The sequence below is a fragment of the Panthera tigris genome, chromosome A2, assembly GCF_018350195.1.
Source record: "Panthera tigris isolate Pti1 chromosome A2, P.tigris_Pti1_mat1.1, whole genome shotgun sequence".
Lineage (NCBI taxonomy): Eukaryota > Metazoa > Chordata > Mammalia > Carnivora > Felidae > Panthera > Panthera tigris.
This window is the reverse complement of record NC_056661.1, coordinates 97,467,166-97,479,771: the sequence shown is the minus strand read 5'-3', so window position 1 is coordinate 97,479,771 and position 12,606 is coordinate 97,467,166. Positions and strand designations below refer to the sequence as shown.

At 34.2% G+C, this 12,606-nt stretch overlaps 1 protein-coding gene across 11 annotated transcripts in view; it reads right to left on the bottom strand.

Moving 5' to 3' along the window:
• The window catches only part of PPP1R9A (protein phosphatase 1 regulatory subunit 9A), a 323,173-nt gene that overhangs the window by 90,671 nt on the left and 219,896 nt on the right, over positions 1-12,606 (bottom strand). For 8 of the 11 annotated variants that reach the window (XM_042966701.1, XM_042966692.1, XM_042966687.1 and 5 more), the window contains 2 exons: positions 11,355-11,490; positions 7,440-7,502 (listed from right to left, as the gene is read on the bottom strand). In XM_042966701.1, coding sequence (XP_042822635.1) covers positions 7,440-7,502; positions 11,355-11,490 — 199 coding nt within the window. The remainder of the gene's footprint in view (positions 1-7,439; positions 7,503-11,354; positions 11,491-12,606) is intronic. The other 3 variants (XM_042966713.1, XM_042966716.1, XM_042966750.1) reach the window with 1 other exon arrangement.

Genomic DNA, 12,606 nt, shown 5'->3' with positions numbered 1-12,606 from the left:
AAAATGCTAACCAGAAGTTATAGAAATGAAAAGGTAAAATCAATACAAACATCATTGATGGTACTTCTATGGATTATCTATGAATTGATGATAAACACTATCTCGATTTTACAATTTCCTTTGAGAGAGAATAAGTCTACTCCTTTCCTCACGGCTGTCTGGTGGTTCGTGGCAGCAATTCTTTCTGACAAAGTCCCTGCAACACCAGGACTCAAAGGTCAGTTTTCCTGGCATCTTTAGGCTGGACAACTCCAGCTATGATCGCAGCTAACTCCTTCCCACAAACGCCCATAATCCGAGGCCTGCTACAATGCATATTCTGTTTCACTAGGTCTGAGGCTGGGTGGGGAAATGTGTAATTTTAAAGAAGTACCATGAGATTGTCACATTGAGGCAAGTTTGAGACAGAGTTGTAGGGTCATTTTGTAAATGCTGGGGAGCAGGAACCAGGTCGGAGTCATTTTGTATCCATATAATGGCTAAATGTAAGAACTGTCCATGGCAGATATTAATTTTTCATTAAATATTGAGGTGACAGAATATTTACAAAACATATAGACAGTATATGAATAAAGATAAAACCACTACCAATGAACAACCTAGTACAAGAAAAGGAGCAGTATCACCACATCGTAGAGTCCTCTTGTGTGTGCTTTCCTGTTTTAGATGCTTGCCCTTCAAAGTAATCCTGCTGGATTTTATCATTCTTGGTTTTTCTTCAGTTTTATCATATTTACGTATAGCAAAACAATGTATCATTTGTTTTTAATGGTTCTAAACTTCATATAAGTGGAATTCTATTGTATTCTTCTGTGCCTTTTTCATTTTGAATGGTATGTCCCTGAGATTCTACCAGTTGCCATGGGATTGCTGAAACCACTTCTGTACATCATTCCATTGTAAGAATATACCACAGTATTTTTGCCCATTCTTTTGTTGGTAGAGATAGCAGTTGTGTCCAATTTTTTTGTCTTATAAGAAAAGTATTAGAACAATTCTTACAGTTCATGTATATAAGACTTTTACTAAGTGCTTAGAAGAAGTCAACCTTACTAGATAATGTCAAATTGTTTTTCAAGGTGGATGGGCCGATGAATATTCCTGTGTGCAGAGAATAAAAGTTCCTTTTACTCCACATCCTCACCAAAACTTAAAATATTCCATTTAAATCAATTCAGTAGCTATCAAATGGTATTTCATTTTGGTTTTTAATTTTTACATCCTGATTGCTAATATGTTCAGGCATCTTTTCATATGTTCATTGGCCACTGAGGTTTCCTCTTCTATGACATGATCATTAAAGCCAATGCTATTCTTTTCTTATTGGCTCACAGAAGTACTTTTTATATGACTCTCTTTCAGTTATTTATTTTTCAAACATTTTCTTCCAGCCTCTGGTCTGCCTTTTTGCTTTCATAAAGGTATTCTTCTGATGAACAGAAGTTCTTAATTTTAATACAATTTTCTCAATCCTTTCCTTTATAGTTTTGCTTTCTTAGGTGTTTTGTGTAGAAACATTTCTTACAATGAGGTCATAAAGATAGTCTTCTACAGTGTCTTCTAAATTTTCTTTTTGCATCTAAATAGTTGATCCACCTGGAGTGAATTTTAGATACAGACTGAGATTGGGGATTGCAACTACACTGTTTTCTCTTCACTAAGAAGCCTAACATTCCCCAGCTCACCTGGAGTGTGATCTGCATGACTAATCCAATTTTCATGGATGTGAGGGACTGCTTCCGGACTCCTTGACCAACTTGTTCCTTCTTTTGCTCCAGGGACTAAATTTCTACAGCTTAGTAATAAATATCTCTCTTCTAAGGCATGTGAAATGTTACTTTTTTTTTTTCCTGGTGCATTGTTCGGATTTCCTATGGATTGTAGCAATAGCTTACCAAATTCTATTTTTAAATTCTTTACAATTCTTTTCACTGGCATTGCATTGAATGTATAAATCTACTTAGAGAAAATTGACTCAATTAAACTACTGAGTCTTCTAATCCATGAATAAGGCTTCTTTTCCCTTTCATATAAGCCTTCTTTAATATATTTCAATAAAATTCTTTCCCTGAGGGTCTTGCCTATGTTTTATTAGGCAAGGTCTTGCCTTTTACCAAAGGAATTAATAATTTATAAGTTATATCCTCTCTCTGTAGACACATTGAAATACATGCTATATTTTATATTAATTATATGCCCAGCAAATTTGCTAAAATCTTATAATTTTAGTAATTGATCTTTAGGTATATTTGAGGTTTTCCAAATAGATAATCACATCACCTGCAATAATAACAGTTTCATTTCTTGGGGCAACCTGGGTGGCTCAGTTGGTTAAGTGTCAGAGTCTTTGTTTCGGCTCAGGTCATGATCTCGTGGCTTCGTGGGTTTGAGCCAAACATTGGGCTCTGCATTGGCAGCACGGAGCCTGCTTGGGATTCTCTGTCTCCCTCGCTCTCTCCCCCTCCCCCACTCACACTGTCTCTCTCTCTCTCTCTCTCTCTCTCTCTCAAAAAATAAATAAAACTTAAAAAAAAGTTTTATTTTTTTCTTCTCCAATATATTTCTTTTTTTTCCAATATATTTCTTTTACTTCTTGCCTTCTAGTACGATGTCAAATGCAAGTAGTGACTGATGTTCAAATATGAAACCATACTTGCATTACTGGCTAAACTCTATGTCACCATAATCTCTCTTTTAAATGTTCTTGGATACGATTTGTTAATATCTTATTTAGGCTTTTTCTTTTTGCATTGTTTTATGAATAGGATAGGCCTGTAAGTCTTCTTTATCATCATCATATGGTTTGGTACCAAGGTTAGACCTCATTACCTCATACATCTCACACTCTCAAGGTTTTACTATATTCCTAGTATCAGAGTTGTTCTACTTTCATTTTTGTCCTCTGGAAGAAGTTATACAGGACCGGAGACACCAGTTCCAGTTTGGTATAATTGATAAAATAATTGGGATCTTATCTTTTTTTTCCTTTCTCCTTTTTTCTCCCTTCCCTTTTTACTTCCTCCCTGCACCCACCCTCTTCTGTTGTCTGTTACTCATGGTGATTTGTACTTTGAAACTGTAAGCTCATTTTTTGGAAACTTTAACATTTAGGCTTTGATTGAAGATGAATACTCGATAAAGGGTATTTTTTTTCTCTTAAAGGTAGCATAAATTCAGGTTGCTGTGATCAACATGTCTCAGGAAAAATTTTTCTTCCCTTCTATCCAAAACCAAGGTTTAACAAGGCAGTTTCTCACATAGTGGAGTTTAGATTTTATTTTCATCTTATATAGTAGTGTAGCCCATGGGACTCAAGCTTCACGATGGGGGTTTCCAATTGGACATCCCACTTTGGGTAGGCCCTGGGCTTTGTCTACTGTAACTCAAAGCAGTATCAATTACAGTCTCATCATAATATGCAGAATACTTACAATAAATATAACATTATGAAAGTGAAAGAAGCCAGATATTGAGAAGTGTGTACTTTATGATTCTGTTCAAATGACATTCTAGGATTGACAAAATTAATCTATAATGTTAGAAAACAGATAGATATTTGGTTTGGGCTGAGAGTAACTGCAAAGTTCTATAAGAAAATTATTTGAGGTCATGAAAATGTTCTGTATCTTGATTGTAGTGGAGGTTATTCATGAAACTGTCTATCTACATAAATACATTTACAATTGGTGCATTTTATTGTATATAAATTATCCCTCATTAACACTGACGTTAATATATGAAATATGAATATATAATGATAAAAAGTCAAATTATATACTAAAGATCCATCCACATTTTACTCTGTCAATTTTATGTCAATAAGATAATTTTTTAATCTCTTTAAGACCTGGAATTTCAGATCCATTAAGAGTTTTTACCACTACCCTTACAAACATCAGTATCAGTTTAAAATAAATGTAATACTTATCAGACCTACTAAACTCCATAATAAAGCTGCTTCGAAACACTGGTCTTTGGTCAGGTCACCATTTAGTTCTTACTGCTGAAGAAAAGAGATTTCTATGATTGATGGCTATTGGGAAAAATAAGAGAAGATGGCTATCTATGCAATATTGATCTTGACATCACTTAGGCCATTTCAACTACTCTGTTTCTATTGTATGTTTATGCAGTTATGACTAAAAAGAAGTCATGTCAATGTGAGTGACCAAATTCTTATTGCTGAAGTCCAAAGATTTTCAAGGAATGAAGTATGTATATTCTTTTTTTTTTCTGGTTTTATGTGCAATTTTGGTGCAGTGTGATAGAGACAAGATCTTCTTGCAAATTCACGTTCTTTCAAAATAATTAAAATGTGGAGGTAAAATCCCACAGAAAGGTGCTAAATCCCAAATACCAAAGGACAAGTACAGATTATTCCTCAGTTCCTATCTCTAATCTCTAGTCTTGCCAGGTTTGACAATCCTTTTCCCATGTACTCTATGCCAGTCTTGCCTCCTTATTTCAGATTATGCTCCTAACTAAATTTTATTCTCCTCATTTAACTCTATTCTCCAATTTTCATCTTAACGTCCTTTGAGTGATTCAATTCAGTTCAATTTCTTGGCTTCTTCTAATCTGCCCAGCGCTAGGCTCAGGCTGGTATGTATTAAAAATCAACGAGCTACTGAAACCTGTCACTGAAGAGATTATAAACCAGTGGGGGATATTTATGGGTAAATAATGGTAGAGAGAGATGTGCAGTACTATTGACTCATACAGAAAAGGGGCCCCAGACCAGCTGAGATAGTCTAAGAAGGCTTTGTAGAGAAGACACATGAAACCTAAACTGAGCCCTGAAAAGTGAACAGGATCACCGGGCATACAAGGGCAACCAAGAATGAGTGCAGGGAATGGCATTCCAGGAAGAGAAGAGAGAAGGAGCAGAGGCATGGCGAAGCCACAGGATCCCTCAGGCCCACTGGACAGTAAGGCTGATAAGGCCCATCTCCAGTGGTGCCTTTTTATATTCTATAACTTTTTGGTATAAAATGATATTCAACTTACAAATATTCTTAAAGTTGGAAAAATATTGTCATTCCTGTTATTTCTGTGATATCTCTAACACTGCAAAGCCTGTTCGTCATTGTACTATAGAATTGTTCTAGCATGATTTCTAGGATGTACAAAGCCTATATTCTCAGAGGAATTTAATGGCATAGAAAATTTGATAGAGTTTATTTAGTATTTTGTAACTCACTCATGAATAAATATCATCACAATGTGACAGTTGGAAAGAAAATAACATGAAGATATTCAAATCACTTGCATTATGATAAAATAAAGAAAATAAGCTACAAAAAAGATGACAATATTTAGGCAAAGGTTTCTATTTTAACCTCTGTCTTCCCTTGACACTATCCATCTTCCTGTCTGTGCTCAATACTATAAATAATAATTTTTTCACATACAAAGAATATATTTCTAAAGAAGATCTTTCAAGTATAGGAGGATGTCTAACTCCAGGAGATGGTGTGTGTGTGTGTGTGTGTGTGTGTGTGTGTGTGTGTGTATACGTTTACACTGCTTAGGCTAGATCAAGCATGGATACAATCTTCATCTAAATGTTGTCTAAGCATCTTATGATTCTAGGTTTCAATGACAACGACCAGTACTGTAGATTTGGGGATCACAAACTAAAGGGTATAATTAAATTTAATGGTTTTAAAGATCCAAATTGGAGTCTATAAACAAGTTGTTAAAAAGGTCTTATATTTCTCCTATTCTTCAGGCTCCTCTTATCACCATAATCCAATCTCCACTTTAAACATACTTGACTTCCATTTTTAAGTTCTCCCATTTCTGTTACTAGCAGCTAAAGATAGTGAGAATTATTTTGTCACTTGAAGTGTAATACGTTTTTAGACATTTTCCTATGTCCACTGTGTAAATCATGCAAATAAGTACTTGTATAATTTAAAGATACTGTGCATTTAGTTTTTTGAAAAATTAAAAACTCTGTATCCAAAGATTATTTTCTAAAATAACAACATTGGATTTAAAAACACTGTATTGTATAAACATTATACAGCCTTGTTGTTGGGTATCTTTTTCTTCCCCTTTAATATAAATTACAAAATACTTAAAGTGTTAAGGGTTAAAAACATCCATGGTTAAACGTTAAGGATTGAGTCCAACTTGCAGAACCTGTACCTGTAATACGTGCTATATTTCAGAATTAAATATTATTTTTCAAATGATAATTTCTCCAACTATCATTCAACATAGAAAACACACGGCTCTAGAGTTCTGAGCACACAGCTAGTTAATAAGACACATAGAATATTTAATTTCACACAGGAAGCAGAAAAGTACAGATAAGCATTATTTTCCACCAAAAAAAACAAACCTTAAGGAAATAGTTGTTATTGTTATTGCAGTTGCCAGACACTCCTTGCAATTCAGCCACAGTGTTCTAAAACAGTTGACAACAAAAATTAAAGAAGGCTTTTTCCCTATTAAAGAGAGCAGCCTAATGATAAAGGACAGAAAAAACACTGAAGTTCTGGTGCCTGCTATAACACAAACGTTTGAGAACTGAGAGAATGCCCCCCACTCATAGGTTCTCAACATTAAGAACAGTATAAACTCAATCCACATTATTAAAAGGCCATCCATAGTAATTGCAATCTCTTTTTCACACAACATAAGCTGTTTCCAACCAGGAACAGCAAACAGCAGGAGTCAAATTTAATGTTACCCCTGTAATACTTTTCACCTAAAAATTATATTCTTATAAATCATTCAACACTTATGCAAACCATAGCTTCTACTATATTTCTGTCTCTAATTATTAATGTTATTAATGTTAACACAAGCAATAAAAATGCATATCCATGTAGGCAGCTGCTCTAAATCATATTCAGTACTTTAAAAGATTCTAAAAACTAAACTACTGTTCTCATGATATAGTTATAATGATATTAATTCCAGTAATGAAAAAAATTATGGAAATGAGATTAAATTATGCTTTAAGAGAAGGAGCCTCGGTTTCTAGAGTGATGATTAACCTTGTTATAAACTACTGCCCGAAGAGACTCTGAAATAACACCTATAATCTAAGATTTTAAAATGTAATAAACGTAATATTTTAAGAGTATATTTAAAGAAGCAAACCAAAATAATCATATAATTGCAAAGTGCATGTAAAATAGTTTATTTGAATGTGAACGACCATATGTATTTCTTAATTCAAAAAAGTGGTACAGCACCAGTTCATACTTCATTTCTAGTCTGAGCCCAACTGTATTTCACATTGCATAGTGATCTTGGATAGGAACATCTACCTACAATTTACATACATGACCCATGTTACACAAAACATATATCAAAATTACATCATCCCACCATTGAAAGGCTAGACATTGACAGTTGTGGAGTATGACAGGAGATTAAATTTGTTATTGAAAATTAAAATCTAGTTGAAAAATTTACCATACCCCCAGAATTTCGTGGGATAGTGCTGACTGTGTGAGGGGCTTACTGAAATCCTCCATCGTTACCTTCCAGATTGTTAAAGAAAGAAAGAAAGAAAAAGAAATGAACAATAATTCTATTATTCAGAAATGCAGTTGCTAATTACAGATATATTCAGATCTATATTTCAATTATTCAGATTTAATCTTCCTCTTCTTTATAGGATCCTGCCCTTTGCTCTTCAGGCTTTGGGCAGAGCCCTTTTTATTTATTTATTTTTTTCATCACAATGTTTAACAGAGAGTAAACAGAAACAGGAATGTAAATTAAAATTGATTTGGTTGTTTGCTTACTTTAAACTCTTCTGGTTTAAATATTCGGGAAAAAATCATAAAGAGCAGAGATTTCAATAAAGTTTTGGAATTATCTATAAATTTTGAATTCTGAATTACCACTTATAATTTCCTAAAGCATTAAAACAGCTATATGCAAGCACACACTATACATGATGAGGTATTCTTAATCCTAAATATGGTTTTGATAGAGAACTACTGTACTTTTACAATTTCGGGATATATTTCTCACATATATATGTGAGATATATTGCAATGTTTTCCCTATAGGCAATTCAAGCAAGCAACTCCCCTCTGTCAATGTGACAAGTTCCAAGTTAGAATCAACCTTGGATGATTTGACCCAAACCAGAAGCTATCTATCCTTCAGTAGACAATGCTGATCTAAGCGCTGGCTCTGGAAATTAGTTGGATGAACTCGGTCGTCCTGCATTTAATTAGAGGTTTTCCTGGCTGGCCCAGGGAATGTCACAGGGGATACTGTGAAATAAAAATGATTCTAACTTTGAAATCACAAGATGATTCCATAAATGATAAGAAAAGTGAGAAGCCAAGTGATTGATTACACAATTCAGAATTAACAATGATGTGTAAATCTATACATTGTTCAATTACATATAAAATTAACTCAGTTATTCAAGGACCATTTACCCACTGGATAACCAATATTGGTTCTTCTCACCTTCATTATGTCTGTTGGCCATTTTACTTTTCATTAACAAAGAGGGAGAGAGTAAATAAAAAATAGAGACATACCACTTAAATTGATTTAACACTATTTGGTAGTATTAGTAAAAAAATTAAATCAAGGAGATAAAATATTTATGCAAGAGTGGATTTTCATTATTTGTACAGCTTCATTTCTCCTATGCACAGAAAATTAACAGTTGGTTTTAACTGAGCATGTTTTGGCAACACACAAGAAAGGGAGAATTATAAGTCAGAGAGGAGCATGAGAAAGAGACAAAGAAAAAGACTCCTTGACCTTTTCAGTAAAGTGAAGGTTACTTGGAATAACATAGTAGCAAGCATCTGATTTCTATTTCTACAACTTGAAGACAAAAGAAAAAGTTTAACCTAGAGCTAAACTCTAATTTAAAAAACAAAATCATATACTCAATTATTCTTCTCTAAAGTCCTGTCTTCACAGGATACTTAGGGATTATCTACCTAGAATAAGATTAATTCTCCAAGCACTTGATTCCCCTATTATTAGAAATACGGAATAAAGAATCACATAACCTAAGTATTACAAGAAACTCCATCACTCGAAACAGGAATCCTCTTTCCAACATCTCTTGTTCCCCAGTTATTCTGTGTGTGCCTGAACAGACAGACCCATCAGCCCACTCCATTCAAAAACAGCAAAGTGTTGTAAAAAGTCCCAACTTTGGAGACAGGAAGACTCTATTCCCATACTAAATCTGCCAACTACTGGCTGTATGACTAGAAAAAGCCTCATTTACTTTGTTTGCCTCATTTTTAGAAAAAAAAGTCTCTTCTGTGTGTTGAAAAGATTATATGAAATCATGCAGGGAAATGCACCTTGCAAAGCCAGGCACTGAATATTTATTTACCTTCCTTAGTCCTGAAAAATACCTGCTCAGGTGACAATCAACTTTGCTTTCTTTAAAAAAAAAAACTAGGCAAACAAAAAAATCTTTATGATGTGCTCTTAGGTATAAAAGTTGAGTAACAAATACTCATTTTGCATTTACTCAAATTGGAGAAAATCTAACATCAAACAAACAGCTTTAGGGGCCTGAGTTGAAAACTTTTGGGGCTGAATGGAATCAGATCCTCAAAATAACTGGAAGTATGTAATATGTAGCACATGATCTAAAATTTTCACTAGGAGAGCCTTAAAGAGCTATCTTATTTTACCTCTTTCCTTGTTAGACTTGATGTTTTATTTCACAGATTCATGGACTATTAAAAGCTAGAAAGAATTCAGAATTTTAGCCCAATCTCTTAAAGCCAAAGATACTGAAGCCCACAGCCTGGGAAGCCTGGCTTCCTCGTCTTCCCCCACTTGATGTCATCAGAACTGCCCCGAACCTCACCTCCAAATTCTTTCTAGCAGAATGAGCAGGTAAAAACCAAACCTGCAGAGAATGATTCTATAATCCTAAAACAGGCTTGCAGCCAAACCAAATCAGTGTCTCTGATAAAACACAAAACACTAGCACAGAGAACTGAAGACTAATAGGTAAGATGAAAATTTAAATATCTGACAAAATTGGTTTTTTGCTTTTTAATTTTTAAATCCAAAATAACATTTTCATATGTAATATCTCAGAATAAAAAAAATACTTGCCATTTCAAATGCACTCTGAAAGTGAAAAGTTAAATCAACTATATAAGATTCTAAGAGACTAATTCATTCACATGAAGACTTTGTAATGTTTATCCTTTGGTCAAAAGTTAACTGATGCACCACTTTTACTTTTCTACTATAATAAATGGAGAATACATCCTCATTAAATTACAATCATATAAAAAACTAATATACATTTGGGTTAAAACATTCCAGACTAAAAATACGTAAAATTTCAATGTCTGTTTATTAATCTTCACTATGTCCTGGCTAGAAACCAAAAACAAAAAAAAGGTCTGGAAAAAGAATACATTCAGATGAGCAGAGGTTGAATATAAGAAGTTGCACTGTCCTTACATCAGCTGGTATAAATGATATATGTTTTACCTGAATATTTACTATGTTTATGGAGTACGAAATACTATGATTAAATTATTGATGGATTTTTTTTGACATGCCAATATGAAACACATGCATGTTTAAACATGTTTATAATAAAGCATGTTGTCCCATTATATCAATGTACATTTGGCATTTACATTAGAAATAGACCAGCATCTGCATTACATTATAACGCACAAGGGTTCCAGAGAGCCATTTTCACTTGGGGGTTAGCTTCTATTCATTTACTTGATCTTCTACAGAGAGCAGGATGCAAAATTATTCCAATATGTATCTACTCTAAGGAATATATGCTGGTGGAAAGGCTTTGTTCTGCATTATGTTAGCACAAATCACAGTGAGCAGATCCAAAGACCTTTCTTCTCCTGGAAAAAGGAAACCTGAAAACACTCAGCATTTTTGAGTACTTTCCTGTGTATGTTTGTGTATGTATGCATGTGTCTTTTTTCAATCAAAATGTTTACTCATTTTTTTTCAAAAAGCATTACAAACTCACTGTAGAAAATTGGGGGGGAAATCAAAAAAATACAAAGCAGAGAGAGAACATCACCAAATTCCAACAATAAAGACAGCTACCATTCGCATCTTGGTTTTTTCGCTCTTTTTTGTTTCAGTGAATTTCTTTTAATAGCACAAAAAGGACTTCCTTGACTCCAAAGTCTTCATGCTGTAAATGGGATACCGTTACTTGATTCATCAGTTAATAACAAATGTAAGTAATGTTTATTTTCTGTGGAGTTGAATGTAGACACGTTCTCCTTGAGGAACTGCAAAGAACCTATCCTACTTTTTCCGGGAAAAGAGTTTTGTAAAGTAGGAACACGGTGGGAAGAAAGGCAGGAAGGATGTTTGCAAGCGCCGCTTACCTCATCATCGTCGGCGTCGTACTGGGCATAGTGCTGTTCCAGCAGCTCTCTCTGGCGCCTTTCTTGTTCCAGCGTCTGGCTTATCAACTGGGCAACCTCACTCACTTGTCCTGGCTTTTCTCGCCCAATAACAAATCTGTAGGAAGGTGAAAGGAGACTAATACAGTAAGACTCTCCAGGCAGAAAGGAGCGCTAAGAAAAAGTAACTAAGCTTGATAGTTCATCATGGTCCATCAAGGCTCAAGAACATAATATCACAACACACTCTAAATGGTATGCCTGGGCGGGAAGGGGAGGTTCGCTGAGCAACTGAACAGGTTACTCCAGACACAGCCCAAAGGAAAAGAAAGGGGAAAGGTAAAGGACAATAAACAAATTACTTTGGGAGAAGACAAAAGAGATGTAATCCATTCTACAGTACTTCATACATTTTTGATGCCCTACAAAGCGGAAGCAAACTCATAATTTCCCATACAATTGGACTTGAGAATCATTTCCACAATACTGTCCTCTTTACAATGCAAAAACTGCTTCAAAAATAAGCCTTAGGTGGGTAAGTGAAGAGGGGCATTAACTTTTGCTAAGTTACTATAACTTTGGAGATACAAAAAAGAAGGGGAAAGAAAAGAAAAACTAAAGGAGAGGTGATAAATTTAAAAATTCACTTTTGGAGAAAGAGGCACAATGAGGAAGGGTGTGGTTTCAAGAAATAAAGGGACAAAGGAAATATCTGTTCATATTAATTACTGTAAGAAAAAAAGTATAAAGTAAAAAGAAGGGAAGTCATTTACTTATCGCAAGCTACAGTTACTTATGATACATCCTTATCAATACTATGTGTCTGGCTCAACAAATTAATATTCACTTCTTTACATCTTTTCACACTAATATATGGCTATTTTTCTAAAAATATATGAGTAGTACACATGATTTAGATTTAGTTTCTAGATATCATTTAATTTCATTATTTTGGATGTGTCTGTTTAATCTTGTTTCTATACTTAGAACTGATGCTTTCCTCTGATTACAATAGATTGCTATGTTTGACCATAAGTTTAAATGAAATATACCACCATTCTCTGTACAAATGCACTAAAAGTCAAAATTTTTATACTTAGATGTTAGTAATTGTCTTCATAGCAGTATTTTTATGTAGTTTCAAACAGGAGTCTGAAATCTTGCTCAGGTGCTCATTTATCACTTGACTTTTTTTCCTAGGGGATCAACTATAAGTAGAATTTGTAACTTCTCT